The sequence below is a fragment of the Cetorhinus maximus genome, chromosome 8, assembly GCF_964194155.1.
Source record: "Cetorhinus maximus chromosome 8, sCetMax3.hap1.1, whole genome shotgun sequence".
Classification (NCBI taxonomy): domain Eukaryota; kingdom Metazoa; phylum Chordata; class Chondrichthyes; order Lamniformes; family Cetorhinidae; genus Cetorhinus; species Cetorhinus maximus.
This window is the reverse complement of record NC_135886.1, coordinates 104,326,891-104,348,155: the sequence shown is the minus strand read 5'-3', so window position 1 is coordinate 104,348,155 and position 21,265 is coordinate 104,326,891. Positions and strand designations below refer to the sequence as shown.

General features: G+C 43.8%; 1 protein-coding gene across 1 annotated transcript in view; it reads left to right on the top strand.

Moving 5' to 3' along the window:
• The window catches only part of LOC144683857 (sodium- and chloride-dependent neutral and basic amino acid transporter B(0+)-like), a 63,115-nt gene extending 43,073 nt beyond the window's left edge, over positions 1 to 20,042 (top strand). Inside the window, exons 7-13 of the mRNA XM_078547364.1 lie at positions 949 to 1,177; positions 3,041 to 3,166; positions 11,243 to 11,361; positions 14,264 to 14,363; positions 18,304 to 18,413; positions 18,518 to 18,688; positions 19,690 to 20,042. Of these exons, the coding sequence (XP_078403490.1) occupies positions 949 to 1,177; positions 3,041 to 3,166; positions 11,243 to 11,361; positions 14,264 to 14,363; positions 18,304 to 18,413; positions 18,518 to 18,688; positions 19,690 to 19,821 (987 nt within the window). The 3' untranslated portion in view covers positions 19,822 to 20,042. The remainder of the gene's footprint in view (positions 1 to 948; positions 1,178 to 3,040; positions 3,167 to 11,242; positions 11,362 to 14,263; positions 14,364 to 18,303; positions 18,414 to 18,517; positions 18,689 to 19,689) is intronic.
• The last annotated feature ends 1,223 nt before the right edge of the window (positions 20,043 to 21,265 follow it).

Below are 21,265 nucleotides of genomic sequence, written 5' to 3'. Positions count from 1 at the left end.
CTGCTCACCTCGTCATCTTTTGTTTCATTTGCTTTGTTTGTTTGCCTGGTGCGATGGATTCCATCCACTTCTGGAGCAGAGACTCTAAGCTCCAAGCACCCACTGAAGCCGATGGATTGTGGTGGGTCAGCATCTGACTAGTCAGGGGCTGCCTGACTTGAGGTGGGTGGTGGCCAATCAGTGGGCCCTGATGGTCCCTCCTACCATCTCCTATGTTCTGTTAATGCTCTACAGTGAAACTAGATTGTCCTCTTCAGGGGTGAAATTTATGGAGACGTTGGGCTACCCAAATGTCAGGGGTCCCCTCTCAGCCCCCTCAGTTGAGTCGAGAAGAACGCAGAATGCTATATTTGTCACTGACATGGTTGCAGGAGTTGCAGAAAGATGACATATTGCGATATCAGTCTGCCTTTGGACTCCATTCCAGATTTTTTTGTCAGGGTTTACTCCCTTAGTCTGGTTAAATATTGGCCACAAAGGAGTTTAACATGTAGCTTCAAACCTCCATCACTGTTAGTTTCTATCCTTGACTAGTTTAATTCAGGGTGGTTGAAAAATACCCTGATTGGGATTTGTGGATCCTCGTCTTATATTCAAAGTCTTTCCTTTGTTGCTCTTTTCAATAAAAAAATGAAGGTCGCTGGGTGTCAGTGTACATGCAGCAAGTAATGAATCAAATCACTCACTGGAAAACATAGTGGAAAGCCAGTGGAAAGCATCATAGCTCCTTGGGTAAATTTGACAGAAATTAGTAGACAGGGAGATAGAATGATGGCCCTGCTGTTTAATGGAGTTACTGTTGACCAGAGGGAACTTCATTCAGTCAGGTCACCATTGAGCTATATGACTAACCCTCCACATGTTCCTCATGGGTAATGTTGTTTTATCTGTTGAAAGAGTTCATGTAAAATTTCCTGGTGCTGATTAATTCTATTTTCTATTTTCCAGGTCTGGAAAGATGCTGCAACACAAATTTTCTATTCTCTTGCAGTGGGTTGGGGCAGTTTAATAACACTGTCATCATACAATAAATTCCACAATAACTGTTACAGAGATAGCATCATTGTCTGTGTTGTTAATTGTGCTACAAGTGTGTTTGCTGGATTTGCTGTCTTCTCCATCCTTGGACACATGGCTCATGTACAAAAGAAGCCTGTTTCAGAGGTTGCACAGTCAGGTGAATGCAAAGTTACACTTACTGTCTTCTGTTAAAATACTTTCAAACTTGTGATAAAACTGTTTGGGTTCTGCAATCTCAGACTATTCATTGTATTGGCAAATTCTGGATCCAATTGTATTGCATTGGAGAGAAGAGGAGGGGGGAGAGAGAGAGAGAGAGGGAGGGTGGGTGGAAAGGAGATAGGAGAGTGAGGAATTCAGGAGTGGAGGGGAGGTGAGGGGAGGAACAGGGAAAGTGTGGAAAGAATGAAGAGAAGAGGAAGGTGTGGGTCCAAAATGAACAATTACATAAGAGACTGAGGAGATGGAAGGAAAAGGATGAGGATGGGGTATGAGATTAGGAGAACAAGGTATAGAAGTGATGAAGAACATGGAAAGTGAAGAGGAGGGGAGGGCAGGGAGGAGAGAAACATAGAAACTAGGAGCAGGAGTAGGCCATTCAGTCCTTCAAGCCTGCTCCGCCATTCATTACAATCATTGCTGATCGTCCAATTCAATAGCCTGCTCCCGCTTTCTCCCCATATCCTTTGATCCCTTTTGCCCCAAGAGCTATATCTATCTCCTTCTTGAAAACATACAATGTTTTGGCCTCAGCTATTTTTTGTGGTAATGAATTCCACAGGCTCACCACTCTCTGGGTGAAGAAATTTCTCCTCATCTCAGTCCTAAATGGTCTACCCCATATTCTCAGACTGTGACCCCTGGTTCTGGACTTCCCCACCATTGGGAACATTCTTCCTGCATCTATCTTGTCTAGTCCTGTCAGGATTTTATAGGTTTCTATGAGAACCCCCCTCATTCTTTTGAACTCCAAAGAATATAATCCTAACCGACTCAATCTCTCCTCATATGTTAGTCCAACCATCCCAGGAATCAGTCTGGTAAACCTTCGCTGCACTCCCTCTACAGCAAGTACATCCTTCATCAGATAAGTAGACTAAAACTGCACACAATATTCCAGGTGTGGTCTCACTATGGCCCTGTATAATTGCAGCAAATTATCCCTGTTCCTGTACTCGAATCCTCTGGCTATGAAGGCCAGCATACCATTTGTCTTTTTACTGCCTGCTGCACCTGCATGCTTACCTTCAGCGGCTGGTGTACGAGACACCCAAGTCTCGTTGCACATTCCCCTCTCTCAATTTATAGCCATTCAGATAATAATCTGCCTTCCTGTTTTTGCTACCAAAGCGGATAACCTCACATTTATCCACATTATACTGCATCTGCCATGTATTTGCCCACTCACTCAGCTTGTCCAAATCACACTGAAGCACCTCTGCATCCTCCTCACAGCTCACCCTTCCACCAGCTTTGTGTCATCTGCAAATTTGGAGACATTACATTTAGTTCCCTCATCTAAATCATTAATATATATTGTGAATAACTGGGGTCCCAGCACCGATCCCTGCGGTACCACACTAGCCACTGCCTGCCATTTGGAAAAAGACCGCTTTACTCCTACTCTTTGTCTCCTGTCTGCCAACCAATTTTCTATCCAGTTTTCTATGCAGGGTAGAGAGGAATAAGAAGAAAGAAGAAGAGGAGGTGAATGAAAAGACAACAGTGAAGCTACATGGAAATGCAAGAGCAAAAGTTTGGAAACTCTCTGAGCAGAAGCAGGCTGACCTTGTGTCTCAGCATGGGGGTTGATGATTGGGCTGAATATTTCTGCTCAATGCACAGTCATGACAGAAGAAAGCCACAAAGTCTCAGGTCAATTACATAAATACTAAACAACATCTGATGCATTCCAACAATCGGAATCCTAAATTAATTGAGTTTTAAGTTTGAAAAAGTTTATAGCGTTCCTCTTTTAAGTATCATTAATGGCACTTTTTCAATTGGATCCACTGTTTAGGTTTTGGTTTGGCCTTCATTGCCTACCCAGAGGCTATTGCACAGTTGCCGTGGTCACCTTTATCGTCCTCTTTATTTTTCTTCATGCTGATCACTCTGGGACTCGACAGTCAATTTGTAGCTGTAGGTAAGAATATTACTGGAACCAATAGCTTTGTACTTTTATAAAAAAGGGGGTTATTGCAGCCCAGAAATTGGATTGTGCCTGAGCCTGGACACTGAGCCCAGGGCTGCACATATCTAAAAGTCCAGGACCCCGGGGAATTGGTCCAGCTGAGTCTGGGAAAAGTGTCCTGCAGTCAGCATCACAGTGAAGCAGTCTGGGAAGAGTGTCCAACAGTCAGCATCGCAGTGAAGCAGTCTGGGAAGAGCATCCTGCAGTCAGTTCTTGTTAAAATAACAAGAGTGACATCACAGGACAGTGTGAGAGAGCGGCGGAGAGGTCAGAATCAGCGCGAGTGCGGGTAAGCTTCAAAAAATGACATCAGCACAAAGGTGAAAGCTGATTGGTGAGTAGTGGGAAGTGTTTTTCTCCAGTTTTTTTTCTCCAGTTTAAAATAGATTAAGCTAAGGGAAGGTAAGGGTTCCAGTTTTTATTTAAAGTACATAAATAATTTAATGCTTTTTTACTGTATTTAATTTAAATTAAGGGGTTTTTTTCAACTAGGGGCATAGCAGGGCAGCTCAGTCCTGTGTTATGTACCGCCTGCAACATGTGGGAATTCCAAGATGCCCCTTGCGCTCTGACCGACCACGTGTGCAGGAAGTGCCACCAGCTGCAGCTACTTGAGCTCTGAGTTTCAGAGCTTGAGCAGCAGCTGGAGGCACTGAGGTGCATCCGCGAGGCTGAGAGTTTCATGGATAGCCCGTTTTTAGACGTGGTCACCCCACAGCTTACGGAAGTGCAGACAGAGAGGGAATGGGTGACCATTAGTCAGAAGAAATGTGTCAGGCAGGTAGTCAGGAAATCCCCAGGGTGCATCTCGCTCGAGAACTGTTTTTCTGTGTTGGTAAACAGTGAGAATGACGGTTCCTCTGGGGAGTGCAGCCACGCTCATGGCACTTTGAGTGGCTCAGCTGCACAGAGGGGGAGGAAAAAGAGGGAAGAGCATTAGCGGTAGGAGACTCAATAGTAAGGGGGACAGACAGGCATTTCTGCGGCCGTAGATGTGACTCCAGGATGGTATGTTGCCTCTCTGGTGCCAGGGTCAAGGATGTCACAGAGCGGCTGCAGGGCATTCTAATAGGGGAGGGCAAACAGACAGATATCGTGGTACATATTGGTACCAACGACATAGGTAGAAAGAGAGAAGAGCTCCTGCAAGCAGAATTTAGGGAGCTAGGAAACAGATTAAAAAACAGGACCTCAAAGGTAGTAATCTCTGGATTACTTCCGGTGCCATGCGCTAGTAAGTATAGAAATAGGAGGTTAGTCCAGATTTGAATGCGTGGCTGGAGAGATGGTGCAGGGCGGAGGGCTTTAGATTTCTGGGACATTGGGACCGTTTCTGAGGGTGGTGGGACCTGTACAAGGCAGGCGGGTTGCACCTGAACCAGAATGGGACCAACATATTTGGAGGGAGGCTTGCTAGTGCTGTTGGGTAGGGTTTAAACTAACTTGACAAGGGGTTGGGATCCTGAGAGGAGGTTCAGCAGAGAGAGATGCACAGCCAAAATTAGGAGAGAGAGCAAGTGAGTCTGGAAGGCATGGATATTATAGGCCAGTTAAGGCACAAAGGAGTTTGGCAAGATTGGATGGAATTTATTTTAATGCAAGGAGTCTGACAAATAAGGCAGATGAGTTGCGGGCACAAAGTAACACATGGAAGTATGATGTCATTGCTGTCACAGAGACATGGTTGAGAGAGGGGCAGGATTGACAGCTCAACATTCCAGGATATAGGGTCTTCAGGCAAGACAATGAAGGAGGTAAAAGAGGAGGGGGAATCACAATATTGATCAAGGAATCAATTACAGCAGTAAGGAGGGATGACATCTTAAGAGGCTCCTCAAATGAAGCCATATGGGTAGAACTAAAAAACAAAAAAGGAGCAATCACATTGCTGGGAGTGTACAAAAGGCCCCCAAACAGCCAGAGAGAAATAGAAGAGCAGATATGTAGACAAATTTCAGAGAACTGTAAAAATAATAGGGTAGTAATAGTGGGAGATTTCAACTTCCACAACATTAATTGGGTTAGTCATAGTGTGATAGGTTTAGAGGGAGTGGAATTCTTAAAATGCATCCAGGAGAGCTGCCAGTATGTAGAAGGTCCTACAAGAGAGGGGGCGGTCCTGGACTTAATTTTAGGGAATGAAGCCAGGAAAGTGGCAGAGCTATCACTGGGGGAGCATTTTGCTGATAGCGATCATAACTCCACTAGATTCAAGGTTGTTATGGAAAAGGACAAGGATGGGCCAAAAATCAGAGTTCTAAATTGAGGGGAAGGCTGATTTTAATAAGATCAGATATGATTTGTCCAGAGTGGTCTGGGAGCAGCTACTTTTAAGTAAATCTGCGTCAGAGCAGTGGGACTCATTCAAGAAGGAAATAGGAAGAGTACAGGGCCAACATATTCCAGTAAAGTCAAAGTGTGGGACCAACTAATCCAGGGAACCCTGGATGTCGAGGAATATACAGGATTGGATAAAGAGAAAAAGAGAGGCTTATGGCAGATATCGAGGGCTCAAAACAGTGGAAGCCTTAGAGGAGTATAGAATGTGTAGGGGGAACTTAAAAAGGAATTTAGGAGAGGATAAAGGGGACATGGAAAAACATTGGCTGGCAAAATAAAGGAAAATCCAAAGTTATTTTACAAGTACATTAAGAGTAAGAGGATAACTCAGGGAAGAGTAGGCCCCATTAAGGGCCATAGTGGTAATTTGTGTGTGGAGCCAGAAGACGTAGGTAGGGTTCTAAATGAATACTTTGTGTCGGTGTTCACATGTGAGAGGGATGATGTGGGTATGGAAATCAGGCAGAAGGACTGTGATATAATTGAAGAAATTAGCATAGAAAGGGAGGAGGTTCTAAGTGTCCTGGCAGGCTTAAAAGAAGATAAATCTCCAGGCCCGGATGAAATATATCCCAGGCTGTTGAGTGAGGCAAGGGAGGAGATAGCAGGGGCGCTGGCAATAATTTTCAATACCTCTCTGGCCACAGGAGAGGTGCCAGAGGACTTGAGGGCAGCCAATGTGGTATCGTTATTCAAGAAGGGAGGAAGGGATAAATGAGGGAACTACAGGCCAGTCAGTCTAACCTCAGTGGTGGGGAAAGTATTGGAAGTAATTCTGAGGGACAGAATTAATCTACACTTGGAGAGGCAGGGATTAATCAATGACAATCAGCATGGTTTTGTGAAGGGGAAGTCATGTCTGACCAATTTGATAGAATTTTCCGAAGAGGTGACCAGGTGTGTAGATGAGGGCAATGCATTTGACATAGTCTACTTGGACTTCAGCAAGGCTTTTGATAAGGTCCCATATGGGAGACTGATAACGAAGGTAAGAGCCCATGAGATCCAAGGCAATTTGGCAAATTGGATCCAGAATTGGCTGAGTGGACGGAAACAGAGGGTGATGGTCGAGGGGTGTTTTTGTGACTGGATGCCTGTGTCCAGTGGGGTTCCACAGGGATTGGTGTAGGGTCCCTTGCTGTTTGTGGTATATATAAACGATTTAGACTTGAATGTAGGAGGGTTGATCAGTAATTTCGCGGATGATATGAAAATTGGCGGGATGGTAAATAGTGAGGAGGATAGCCTTAGATTACAGGAGGATATGGACAGGCTGGTCAGATGGGCTGATCAGTGGCAAATGGAATTTAATCTGGATAAGTGTGAGGTGATGCACTTGGGCAGGACAAACAAGGCACGGGAATACATGACGAACGCTAGGACCTTGGGAAGTACCGAGGATCAGAAGGACCTTGGTGTGCATGCCCACCGGTCCCTTAAGGTAGCGGAACAGGCAGATAAGATGGTTAAGAAGGCATATGGGATACTTGCCTTTATTAGCCGAGGCATAGAATATAAGAGCAAAGAGGTTATGCTGGAACTGTGTAAAACGCTGGTTCGGCCACAGCTGGAGTATTGCATGCAGTTCTGGAATCCACAAAATAGGAAGGATGTGATTGCACTAGAGAGAGTGCAGAGGAGATTTACCAGGATGTTGCTTGGGCTGGAGAGTTTTAGTTATGAGGAGAGATAGGATAGACTGGGGTTATTTTCCCTGGAGCAGAGGAGATTGATGGGGGACATGATTGAGGTGTATAAGATTATGAGGGGTATAGATAGGGTAGATGGGAAGGAACTTTTCCCCTTGGTGGAGGGATCTGCAACCAGGGGGCATAGATTTAAGGTAAGTGGCAGGAGGTTTAGAGGGGATGTGAGGAAGAATTTTTTCCCCAACAGGGTGATGGGAATCTGGAACTCTGCCTGAAAGGGTGGTAGAGGCAGAAATCTTCATAACATTTAAGAAGTATTTGGATGTGCACTTGTGATACCATGGCATACAAGGCTATGGGCCTAGTGCTGGAAAATGGGATTAGAATAGTTAGGTACTTGTTTGACCGGCGCAGACCCAATGGGCCAAAGGGCCTTTTTCTGTGCTGTAGACCTCTATGACTCTATGAGAATGCTGATTGCAGCAAAATGGCACATTTCCAGGCAGTCACTGTCAACCTTTTGTAAAGGGGATCTGAAATAGGCTAAACAACTCCCTGTGTATATGCAAAGGGGATTTGCCCGTTTCAGACATGGGCCCTGAAGCCCCATATTGAAGCCTTTACCAACATGGAGGGTGGTGCACTTCTGTCCTGGAATGCACAGTCCATATTGGATGATTCGGCACTCGTTTTGTTATTCATTTTTTTATTATTCGTTCATAGGATGTGGGGGGTGCTGATTAGGCCAACATTTATTGCCCATCCCTAATTGCCCTTGAGAAGGTGGTAGTGAGCTGCCTCCTTGAATCGCTGCAGTCCATATAGTGTAGGTACATCCACTGTGCTGTTAGGGAGGCAGTTCCAGGATTTTGACCCAGTGACAGTGAAGGAACGGCAATATATTTCCAAGTCAGGATAATGAGTAGCTTAGAGGGGTACTTCCAGGTGGTGGTGTTCCCACGAGTCTGCTGCCCTTGTCCTTCTAGATGGTAATGGCCGTGGGTTTGGAAGGTGCTGTTTAAGGAGGCTTGGTGAGTTCCTACAGTGCATCTGGTAGATGGTACACACTGTTGCCACTGTGCGTCGGTGGTGGAGGGAGTGAATGTTTGTGGAAGGGGTGCCAATTAATTGGGTTGCTTGGTCCTAGAGGGTGTCAAGCTTCTTGAGTGCTGTTGCAGCTGCGCTTATCCAGGCAAATGCAGAGTATTCCATCACATTCTTGACTTGTGCCTTATGGATGGTGGTCAGGATTTACACCAGTAAGATGGGTGCAATGCCAACAAACTTCTAGGCCAGTGTCTAAGATGAAGAAAGAAAGACGTGCATTTATATAGCACTTTTCATGACCATCCATGTCTCAAAGCATTTAACAACCAATGAAGTACTGTAATTATTGTTGCAAAGTAGGAAAGTGTGGCAGCAAATTTGCACACAGCAAACTCCAACAAAGAGCAACATGACAATGACCAGATAATCTGTTTCTTTCTTGCATGTTGTTTGCAGGATAAATATTGGCCAAGGCACTGGGGATAACTCCCCAGCTCATCTTCGAAGTAGTCTCTTTAAATCTTTTATATTCACTTAAGAAGGCAGATGTGGCCTCGATTTTTAACATCTTGCCCAAAGGACGGAACCTCTGACCGTGCAGCACTCCCTCAGTACTGCACTGAAGTGATTTGTGTGCTCAGGCCCTGGATGAGAATTTACTACTGGTGATGTTAGTGGATGAAAGAGAAATGTTTCACTGTGGAAAATCTCTGCTGTCTTAATGGAGCATCAACGGGTTTGTTTGAATGAATTAACAACTGCAGTAAAACAGCAGGAGGTCTGTCACTGCACCATCTGGAAATGTCAGGGCCAGCTGTAACTCAGTGGGGGTACTCTTGCCATTGAGGTCGAAGATTATGGGTTCAAGTCCCACTCTGGAGATTTAAACATGAAATCTAAGCTGACACTGCCAGAAGTGCACCTCATGGATATAAGATTAAATTGAGTCAAATGCAAACAACCCCAGGATGGAAGATAAAAGGAGAGCAGGAAGTTCTCCTCGGTGTCCTGGCCAATATTTATCATGAGATTCTGCGATTACGATGCTTTCAACCATTGCTCATAACCAGATCTCATCAATGAAGATCCTGGAATGAACTTCATCTTTGAAGTGAGCCTGAAGTGGGCAGGAGCAGATCCTCCACTGGTTATACACCCTGCCTGATTTTCATCAACTTCAATGAGATGGATGGAAGATGGTGATCCACTATCACCCATTTTAGAGCCCACCACAGTTGAATTCTGCCCACCTGTATTTTAAGTCTTCTATTTAATTGAGTTTGTGGCCAATTCTCATGTACAACAGATGTTGGATAGGGAGGATTTGGAAATCTATTGATTCTTGTTTGCCAGCACCATGACATCCTTAGACAGATTCTCTCATATCAGGGCAGATTAACCCTTTCAAATAGTCGACCAGAGGAGAGTGCCATTTGCTCGCCCAGGATAGGAGCACAGAAGACGGAGCTATTTTGAGGATGAAACCTTATTTAAATAGAAATGTGGAGCTGCCCACCCTAAACACACATCTTGATAGCTCACTGCACTTGCACCCATGCAATATTGAGCAGCTGAGAGACTGCTGTTCTGCTCCTTCTAATCCTTTAAAAATAATGGGATCTTTAATCTGGTCGTAAATCCTCCAACCCCATTTTGATGACATTGCTGTCTCTTTAAGGCCACTTTGACCAAATCAAAATTTACCTCATCCGCATCCCTGAAAACATGCCAGGACCAAATTTTACATCCAACTCGTTCAGTGTTGCTGATGATTCTTTCGGCAATGATAATACAATTTGTATTTGTTAGAATAATGCTAACTGAGTGAGGGAAAGTGGCTGTTTATCCCATCACAGCTGTTTCAATGCGACTCTTTAAACTAATGTTAGCTAATCAAATCCCGTTTCCATACCTATTCCATGAATCCTTCCACATTCATCCTTTTCAAAAACTGATCCAATTTCCTTTGAACTGATCCTCAGTCTCTTTCTCATTAGACACTTTTACTGATCTTTTGATGCTGATTCTCCATCAATATTCCCATGTTAACAATTCAATGGCCATTGGAAACAATCTTTCTCAATTTGCTTGCTATAATTTTGAAACTTTCATTAGGTCTCCTCAATATTCCCTGTTTAGTGAAAAGGCTGGAAGCATTATGCTCATTCTAGTTTTAGTGATAAATACTGATTTCATTGAAACTTTCTTCAGTAAATGTAAAGAATTTCAACGATTAGAAATGTCCATGTCTCTGCTCAGGACAGAAGCATAATAAAAGTGAGAGTTTTGCTCCATCCCTTCTGGATGGATGTTGTTCATTCCATCTCAACACCCCATTCCAAGACATATTGCACACCATTAGCTTCCTCGGTACAGAGGTCACAGATGGACCTACAATGACTTTAACTCTCCAAAAGAGGAGACATGCTGAGTCTCCCAGTTACTGCAGTGGGGTAGTGCACCTTTCTGGCATTGCTGCTTGGAACATTGCCTTTCCTTGAAACCTGTTGCTGGCGATGGAAGTAAATATGTCCCTCCCATTCTGCTCCTCGTCCTCCTTATTACAGCCCCCAGTAAAGACAATCAGGATACTGAGAACATCCATAGTCTCAATGACACTGGTGTCCGGGAGGGAAAGCTGCAATGCCACGCACTTAGGATACTCTCACTTTTGGCCTCCTCACCACTATAGTGCAGCAGCTCCAACCTCTGAGGAGCTTTCTGCAAATGCCGGCAAGACACAGCATGAGAAAGGAAGCACTGAAGTGACCAATCTGCTCCTGATTCCTGTCGCTGGTGCTTAAGCACAAGTGGGATATCCTGCTTTATAAACTTGTTAAGAGCTGTTAGCCTGATCGTGCCTCTGTTATTTTTCAGAGATTGGAGAAGCTGTTCTGTCTGCAGGACTGTGGTCTCTCCAGTGGTGGGTTTCTCTGGGACTGTGTAAAAGTTCACTTAATTACTGATCTCATTTAACTTTTAATTTCATCAGAAGCAATTATAACAACTCTGCTGGACCAGTTCCCTCAGTTTCTGCGATCAAAACGTCTTTATCTGACAACTGGTGTTTGTTTGTTATTTTATTTCCTCAGCCTTGTATGTGTGACACAGGTATGTTGTCCTTTAATACTTTGCTATGTTTCCATGTTGTTCATGTTATAAAGTTATGAATTTCACAGGATGAAGTAATGAAAAATGATGTGTGCTGGTCCTTTTTCCCCCATCCATTTAATGTTGTATTGTGATGTTTAGGACTGACTAACATTACTAAATAAAGACCCTGGTTAAAGAGATGAGACTCAGCTGTGTTAACACCCTATGAATCAGATTTATATTCTGTTCATTTTGGATCAGCAGGGTATTGTTTGAAATCTTTTCTTGCAGTGTAGGGATGACAGGCTTTGTTTTATGCATTCGCAGGATCTGGCTTCATTAGCAAGGTCATCCCTAATTGCCCTTGAGAAGGTTGTCATGAGCTACCTTTGTGAAAGGCTGCAGTAATTGTGGTATAAGTACACCCACAGTATTGATAGGTAAATTAACAGACCTTAATTCAGTGATGATGAAGGAAAGGTAATATATTAAGAACATAAGAGTGTAAGTAATAGTAGCAGGAGTAGGCCCTTCCAGTCTGTTCTGCCACTCAATAAGGTCATGGCTGTTCTGATTATGGCCTCAACTCTACTTTCCTGCCTGTTCCCCATAACCCATGACTCCCTTGTCCATCAAAAATCTGTGTAACTCAGACTTGAATATATTGAATGACCCATAGATGCCACTGGTCCCTAAGGTAGAAAATTTCAAACATTATCGACTCTGAGAGAAGAAATTTCTCCTCATCTCCATCCTAAATGGGAGCCCCCTTATTCTGAAACTGTGCCCCCTAGTTCTCGTATTCCCAGGTGGGAAAACATCCCCACAACATCTACTCTCAAGCCCCCTCAGAATCTTATATATTTCAATCAGATCACCTCTCAGTTTTCTAAATTCCAATGCTCAACTTTTCCTCATCCCAGGAATTAACCAAGTGAATCTTCTCTGAACTGCCTCAAAATAGCCCTCAGTAAATAATTGGTGACCACAACTGTATACAGTACTCTTGGTGCAGTCTCACCAACATTTTGTACAGTTGTATACTACCCCATTTTGTACAGTTTATACACTACCCCCATTGCAATAAAGGCCAACATTCCATTTGCCTTCCTCAATTCTTGCTGTATCTGCACGCCTCTGGGAGCATACCCGGGGTTGCGACACAATTTCTCTTTCATAAAACCATGTTCACTTTGCTTGATTGTATTGTAATTTTCCAAATAACCTGCTATTACTTTCTATTGATGGATTTTTCTCAATGACAGATGTTAGGTTAATTGGCCTAGAGTTTCCTGCTTTCTGTTTTCCTCTTTCTTGAATAAGGGCATTACATTTTCTGTTTTCCATTCCAAATGGACCTTTCCAGAATCTAGCTTGTTTCTGGGGGGGGAAGTTGCTGACGGTGGTGTCCCATGCACCTGTTGCCTTCATCCTTCTTGGTAGTAGAAGTCACAGGTTTGGGAGGTACTGCTGAAGAAACCTTGGCGAGTTGCTGCACTGCACCTTGTAGATGATCCAACTAGGTCAATTGTGGAGGGAGTAAATGTTTAAGGTTGAGGATGGGGTGCTAATCAAATCAACTGCTTTGTTCTGGATGGTGTTGAGCTTTTTGGGCATTGTTGGAGGAGCACACATTCAGGTAAGTGAAGAGTATTCCATCACACTCTTGACTTGTACCTTGTAGGTGTGGTGAAAAGGCTTTGGGAAGTCAGGAGATGAGTCACTCATCACAAAATACCTAACATCTGATCTGATATTGTAGCCACAATTTTTACGTGGCTGGTTCAGTTAAGTTTCTGGTCAATGGAGACACCCCCAGATGTAGGCTGTGGTGAATTTGGCAGTGATAATATCAAGGGGAGATATTGGAGATGGAGATTAACTTGTACATGCATGGGCGAATGTTACTTGCCATTTATCGTTAGAATATTGTCCAGGTTTTGCTGCATGTGGCAACTGATTACTACAGTATCTGAGGAGTCATGAATGGTGCTGAACATTGTGAAATCATCAACGAACTTCCCCACCTCTGACCTTATGATGGAGGAAAGGTCATTGATGAAGCGGCTGAAGATGGTTGGGCCTCGGACACTACCCTGAGGAACTCTTACTGGGGCTCCTTGCTACCACATTTGGTCAAATCTTGCCTTGATGTTGAGAGAACTCATTCTTACCTCATGTAGGAATTCAGCTTTTTTGCATTTAATTGGACCAAGAGTGTAATGAAGTCTGGAGCTGAGTAGTCCTGGTAGAACCCATACTGAGTATGGGTGAGCAGGTTATTGCTGTGTCTGTGATAGCTCTGTTGACGACACCTTCCATCACCTGACTGATGGGGTGGTAATTGGTTCAACTTTCCTCAGTGCCAGTTTAACTCAGTTGGTAACACTTACCTCTGATCAGAAAATTGTGGTTTGTAAATCCCGAACTTGGTTAAAGAATGTGAGGCAATTCTTCAACACACACAGTGGTCTACATGTGGAATTAAATTCCTCATCAAATATGAAGAAATTGAAGAGACAGTTGGATGCTGCATTGCTGAGATGTCAGCAGGCTGTTCACAGCTGAATAGAAAAAGACTGAATGGCTTTCCTCATCTGTAATTATGTTGTTCTCACTAAACTGGCTGCTGCATTTATGCACATCATAATGGTAATGAGACAATTCAGATCGGTCAGAGATACTGCGTGTGAAAAAACCTCAAACATTAGCAATTACATGGGAGTATCTGATCAGTGAGTGTTTTTATTCCAGCTGTCGTCATGGTAAACTATTGAGAAACAATGTGACAGTGTAGGACTTGTTGCTTTCAGGTTGAGTAAAAGTGGCAATTTAAGTGTTCCAGACATTGCTTATTTTGAATGGAGAGTTTGATAGTTTTCTCATGCAGCACGTTTTCAAATATTGCACTTATTTTCAGGCTGGGATTTACTGGATCAATTTAATTGATCATTTCTGTGCTGGATGGAGCATTCTTGCAGCTGCTATTCTGGAACTCATCAGCTTAAGCTGGATCTATGGTTAGTAGAATTGTTCCTCATTTGTTCCCACACACCCATATGAAACAGGCAATGCCGTCTGCACCCTTTACCTGTAAAGCCCTCTTGTTCTTGCTGGGTTACAGCGAGGGCTGTTGTTGGGATCAATTTTGCTGCAGCCATTTTCCTGTTAATTGCAGATGGGGATGTTATTTAAACATCTTGACCCCCAACTTGAACAGCTGTTTACCTCTATATTCAATCAGTTACCAGTTGCTCCCAACTATCAAGACATATAGAACATGGAAAATGGCAAGTGGGTCCCGATTCCAGGATTCCTGGCCCCATTTCTAGGCTGTCCGATTTTTAGGAGTGCCTTTTTAAGGGTGCAGGCTGGTTTGGTCAAAAGCCCACATTCTGCACTCCAGACTTGGCCGGTTACTTTGTGGGGAGAAGCATGTTCTTGTCCTCGATAATTTTCATGGGGTCAGGCCATGTTTTAAAGGACTCATGTTTCACAGCCCCTCAGAGGAATCATGTCCCATAGTTTGCATGTGGGGACATTTTTTAAAGGCTAGGTTCAAAAGGTCCTCGTGCACCCTATGCCAAGATATCCCACCCCACCCGCCCCCTATGGCCTCTCTAACCCCATACCAAGCCAGGCCCCCCCCACCCTGCCCCAACTACCCCTCTGGCCCCTCAAGCTATGACACTTGCATGCCCATTCACCCATATACCCATATAAGCAATGAGCCCTATAGTGAAAATAGGGTGTGTAAAAAAGCTTTGAAATAGTCATTCATTGATATCTTTCCACTTTCTTAAGCTCCCTTTTACTACAGGGCAATACAAGTGTCAATCATCCAGAACTTTTAAAGTGTCAACAGGCACTTGAAACCTCTTAGTGTTGTGAAAATAAACGTTATGAAATTGACAGCAGACATTAGAAAGCCAGAGCTGTCAATCAAGCAATTTTTCTCTGGGGCTCAGGTGTTTCAGAACAATAATGGATTTCTGCCTCTCAGCCAAGCCTCATTGTTTGTTTTTCTTATCTTCGTTTGTGGGAAGTAGGCATCGCTGGCTCAGCCAGCATTTATTGCTCATCCCTAATTGTTCTTGAAAAGGTTGGTGGTGAGCTGCCTTCTTAAACCGCTGCAGTCAATGTGGTGTAGGTATACCCACAGAGCTGTTAGGGAGGGAGTTCCAAAGTTTTGACCCTGCGACAGTGAGGGAAAGTTGATATATTTCCGAGTCAGAATGGTGAGTGACTTGGAAAAGGACGACATAGAACAGAAGTAAAAGTTCTAAATTGGGGGAAGACAAATTTTACAAAGCTGAGAGGTGAGCTGATAAAAGTGGATTGGACGCAGCTATCAGAAGGAAAAACTGTGTCAAATTAGTGGGAGGCATTCAAATGCGAGTTTCTACGGGCACAGTGTAGAGATACCCCCACAAGGTGGTACTGCCAAATCTACAGCCCCCTGGTTACCCAGAAGCATACAGGCCAAGATAAAACATTAAAAAAAGCTTATGACAGTCACAAAAGACTTAATACTGTAGAAAGCCTAGAGGAGCATAAAAAGTACTGGAGTGAAGTAAAAATGGAAATTAGGAAAGCAAAGAGAGGATACGAAAATATATTGGCAGGTAAAATCAAAGAAAGTCCGAAGATGTCATTCCACTACATTAAGAGCAAGAGAATAACTAAGGAAAAGGCAGTGCCTATCAGAAAGGTACATGGTAACTTGTGGGTTGGTACAGAAGATGTGGGCAGGGTTCTCAATGAGTACTTTGTCTCTGTCTTCACTAAGGAGAGGGATGATGCACATTCATTATGCCTATTGTATCTAATACTTCACACTCTTCCTCTTTAACTAGAGAGAGGAAGTACCTGAGGGACTGGCATCCTTGAAAGTGGATAAATCATCAGGGCCAGATGGGTTGTATCGCAGGCTGTTGAAGGAAGCCAGGGAGGAAATGCCAGATGCTCTGAGGATCATTTTCCAATCCTCACTAGATACAGATGAGGTCCCAGAGGATTAGAGGCCTGCGAACATTGTACCATAATTTAGAAGGGTGTGAGGGATAGGCAGAAAATTATAGACCGATCAGTCTGACTTCAGCAGTGGGCAAATTATTGGAATCAATTCTGAGAGGCTGGATAAACTGTCACTTAGAAAGGCATGTGTTGATCAGGGACAGTCATCATGGTTTTGTTAGGGGAAGATCGTGTCTTACTGACGCTTTTAATTTTTAATTGTTTGAGGAAGTAACAAGGAGGATTGATGAGGGTAGTGTAGTGGATGTTGCCTACATGGATTTTAGTAAGGCATTTGTTAAGATCCCACATGGCAGACTGGTCAGGAAAGTGAGATCTCATGTATACAGGGGAATGAGGCAAGTTGGGCCCAAAATTGGCTCAGTGGCAGGGAACAAAGGGTAATGGTCGATGGATTTTTTTGCAAATAGAAAACGGTTTCCAGTGGTGTTCCACAGGCTCAGCGTTGGGGCCCTTGCTGTTTGTTGTATCGATCAATGATTTGGAGTTAAATGTGGGAGGCATGATTGGGAAATTTGCAGATGACACAAAAATTGGCTGTGTAGGTGATAGTGAAGAGGATAGCTGTTAACTCCAGGATGATATCAATAATTTGGTTGTGTGGGTGGAGAAGTGGCAAATGGAATTCAATCCAGGAAAGTGTGAGGTAATGCATTTCGGGAGGGTAAACAAAGCTCGGGAATACTCAATAAACAGGAAGTTATTGAGAGGGACTGAGGAAGTGAGAGACCTTGGAGCGCATGTCCACAGGTCCTTGATGGTGGCAGGATAAGTGGGCAATGTGATCAAGAAAGTATATGGAGTGCTTTCCTTTATTGGGCGAGGTATTGAATACAAAAGCAAGGATGTATTGATGGAACTGTATAAAACGCTGGTTAGGCCACAGCTGGTATTTTGTGCACAGTTCTGGTCACCACATTACAGGGAGGACATAATTGCTCAGGTGAGAGTGCAGAGGAGATTTACAAGAATGTTGACACGACTTGAAAATTGCGGCTATAAGGGGAGATTGGATAGGCTAGGGTTCTTTTCCTTAGATCAGAGGAGGCTAAAGGGTGACCTAATTGAGGTGTACAAAATTGAGGGGCCTAGTTGGTCAACTAGGGTTGACAGGAAAGACTTGTTTCCCCTAGCTGAGGGGTCAATTACCAGGGGGCATAGATTTAAGATGACTAGTAGAAGGGTTAGCGGGGACATGAGGAAAAACCTTTTCACCCAGAGAATGGTGGGAGTCTGGAATTCACTGCCTAAGTTAGTGGTTGAGGCCGAAACACTCAACTCATTTAAAAGGCTCCAGGATCTGCATCTGAAGTGCTGTAATCTGCAAGTTTCTTTTTTCTCTTTTTGACCGGCGCAGACACAATGGGCTGAATGGCCTCTTTCTGCACCGTAACTTTTGTATGGTTCTAGGTGTTGGTGTTCCCGTGTTTCTGCTGCCCTGCCCTTCACCTTCTAGTGGTCATGGGTTTGGAAGGTGCTGTCTGAGGAGCCTTGGTGAGTTTCTGCAGTGCATCTTGTAGATGCTGCCACTGTGAGTCGGTAGTGGAGGGAATGAATGTTTGTGGATGGAGTGCTAATTAAGTGGGCTACTTTGCCCTGGATGGTGTCAAGCTTCTTGAGTATTGTTGGAGCTGCACTCATCCAGGTGAGTGGAGAGTATTCCATCACATTCCTGAACTGTGCCTTGGAGATGGTGGACAGGCTTTGGGGAGTCAGGGGGTAATGATTCGCCGCAGGATTCCTAGCCTCTGACCTGCTCTTGTAGCCACAGTATTTATATGGCTAGCCCAGTTCAGTTTCTGGTCAATGGTAACCCCCAGGATGTTGATAGTGGGTATTTCAGCGATAATAATGCCATTGAATGTCATTGTGTATGCTTATTATGTAAGACAAACCAAATGATTGCTTTTCTGTTATTCACAGGGGTAAACAGATTCATCAAGGACATTGAGATGATGATTGGAGAAAGGAATTGGCTCTTCTGGTTGTGGTGGAGAGCATGTTGGATTTTTATCTCTCCCTGTTTGCTAACAGTAAGGAGATATGAAATCATTTAGTGATTTATACTGAAAATAATCAAACTGCAGATAATCCTCATTCTTTATCTGATCTTGTTTTGTGCAATTCTTTGAAACAGGCCATCTTGTTCTGGTCAGTAGTGACTTTTGCTCCCCCAACATTTGGATCTGTTGAGTACCCTGTCTGGGCAACAGTAGTTGGCTGGTGTATGACAATCTTCTGTATTATGTGGATCCCCATTATCGCCATCGTGAGAGTTGTCCAAGCTGAGGGCTCCACCTTGTGTCAGGTAAGGAAACACTTTGTGATCTTTAAAAGTGAACAGAATAGCTCTCCCAATTCTGACTGGACCTTAAGCGGGCCAACACTGGAAAACTAGAGAGATGGCAAAACAATGATTTCCAGGCAGTTATACTGTTCCTCCAGAGATTGTGCCAATCTTTTAACACCTTTGCTTTTTAATTAAATTGATACATGCCATGATTTAAATAGGTAGTCAGAAAACATCGGCTCTGGTGTCAGTACCAAGCACTCCCAAACTGTACATCTCATTCCTAACAATGGCATTAGTTACAATCTTGGAAGAGTTTCTCTCTTGCTCTCTCACACATACACCCCACACACCCACATACAGACACGTGTGTGTGTGTGTGTGTATATATATATATATATATATATATATATATACACACACATGCACACACATGGGGGGGGACACATGTATACAGATATACAAAGTTACCCACAAAAACAAATTGAGACACGTCTTCAAAATTCGGAAAAATTTCTCACCGACCCCATGAGGTAATGAAGAAAAGTTTCTGGATACTACAGTGACTCATGTAGAATACAATTGTCAACCAGCCCAGATCTAACCGTCTTGAACTGGAAATAGCGTCTTCTTTCAGGAAACTTTGAAGGACTGGAGGAAACCCATACTCTCCACAGTGTTCTGGAAGACCCTGGCTGTTTAAGAAAATAAATATTGACATCAATCTTTTCCCAATGCAATTCTGGATTCGTCTTTAACTTCTAAACTCGTATCCTTTCTGTTGCCTTCCAGAACCTTCCTCATAGCTTTCATCAAGCTAATGGTCTATAATTTCCTGAGTGAGATTTCTTCCCCTTCTTAAATATTGGGACCACTTGAACCTCCCTCCACAACTTGGCTTTTTTGTCAGGTCAAACTGCAAGATAACCTGATTAGGACCAGGGTTTTTTCTAGTTGGAAATTAATGCTAGGTAAAAACTAGGAAGCAATGATTAAACATTTCACTATCATTTTCACAGAAAATTTCTGCCGCTTGCACATCAGCTCCCGATTGGGGTCCGTACTTGAAACAACACAGAGGGGAAAGATACAGAAACAGGCCTGATTCCACAGAAGACCCTAATTGTGACCAACTTCTGGTGATGCCCTGAGATGTGAAAGTTTGAAATAAAATTTGGTTGAAGTTGTAAACAATGGCCCTGACAATCCACTTCTGTTCTGGCGTGCTCCCACTGTAACTTCAGTGCGTGTTCTCTGGAACAGCCAGCAACTCGGTGGCGCCGCAGATACACTGTCTCACAGTTTCTCTTTAATAATCTGCAATTTCTTTGTCCCGTTTCTTGTTTTCTCTTTAAATTTGCTTGGGTGCTGTCCAACTGCCTGTTTTCCTTTCCTTCAGTGTTGCATTTGGATTCTCTTGTTAAGTTTGTCCAAACTTCTTTGTCCTAACTACTGAGTCACTTTCCGTTCTTGTTAACAATTGTTGATTGCTTCCAAGTCTTGTTTCTTGCTCAATTCAGTCTTATCGGAAAGTTCATAGGTAGAGGATTTTGTGCTCCCTGTGACATAGGCCAGGATTTTCCAGTCGGCGTGCGGGGGCAGGCCCGACATGCCGGCATGTAAAATGATGTGCGATGACGTTGGGCATGCATCCCAACGTCATCGCACGGCCTCGCGATGTTTCCTTTGGCGGCCGCACGCCAGAGTCGGCTGTGCACCCGCTGATAATTGATGGGCCTATTAAGGACATGAACAATGTTATTAAGTTCAAGTTTATCGTGCCTGTCCAACCTTATGGCTGGTGGGCAGGCGAAAAGGCTAAGCGGCCTTTATGTTTTTTAGGAAACCTCATCCATGAGCGGGATAAGGTTTCCTAAAGCTTTGACGAATTAAATAAAAGGTTTTTACGAGAAATAAAAACATGTCCTACCTTGTGACACAGTCACATGAGATGGGGCAGGCTTCGTTAAATTTTTATTACATTCACTTATTTTTTCAAAAGCACTTCAATTTCCCTGAGGCAGCTCTGTGCCTCAGGGAGATTGAAGCGCTCTTTCATATGCACGCGTGCGAAAGAGCACTGGACCCGACTCCCCCCACCTGCACAGGAAGCACTCAGCGCTACTGCTCGCATATAATGCTGGGTGGGCCTTAATTGGCCCGCCCATGTAAAATGGCAGCGTGGAATCGATTGTGGGCGGTGGTTGGTTCCACGACCACCCTCACCCACTCCCGCCAAGCCCGCCCGAAGCAGGGAAAATTTCAGGCCATAATGTCTTGCCTGGCTAGCGCTGGCTGTTTAACAAAGCATACAGAATCAAAGTATAATCTAGAAAAGCAAAGAGATTATACTGCACTTTTATAAATCACTGATTCGCCCTCAGTTGGAATATTGTGTCTAATTTCAGGCAGCACATTTCAGAAAGGATGTCATGGCCTTAGGGAGGATGCATGGGATATTTACTGGAATAGTACAAGGAATGAAAGTCTTCATTTATGTGAAGGGATTAGAGAAACTGGCATCATTTTCTTTAGAACAGAGAAGGTTAAGAGGACACTTGATAGAAATATTCAAGGAACGTAAAACGAATAAGT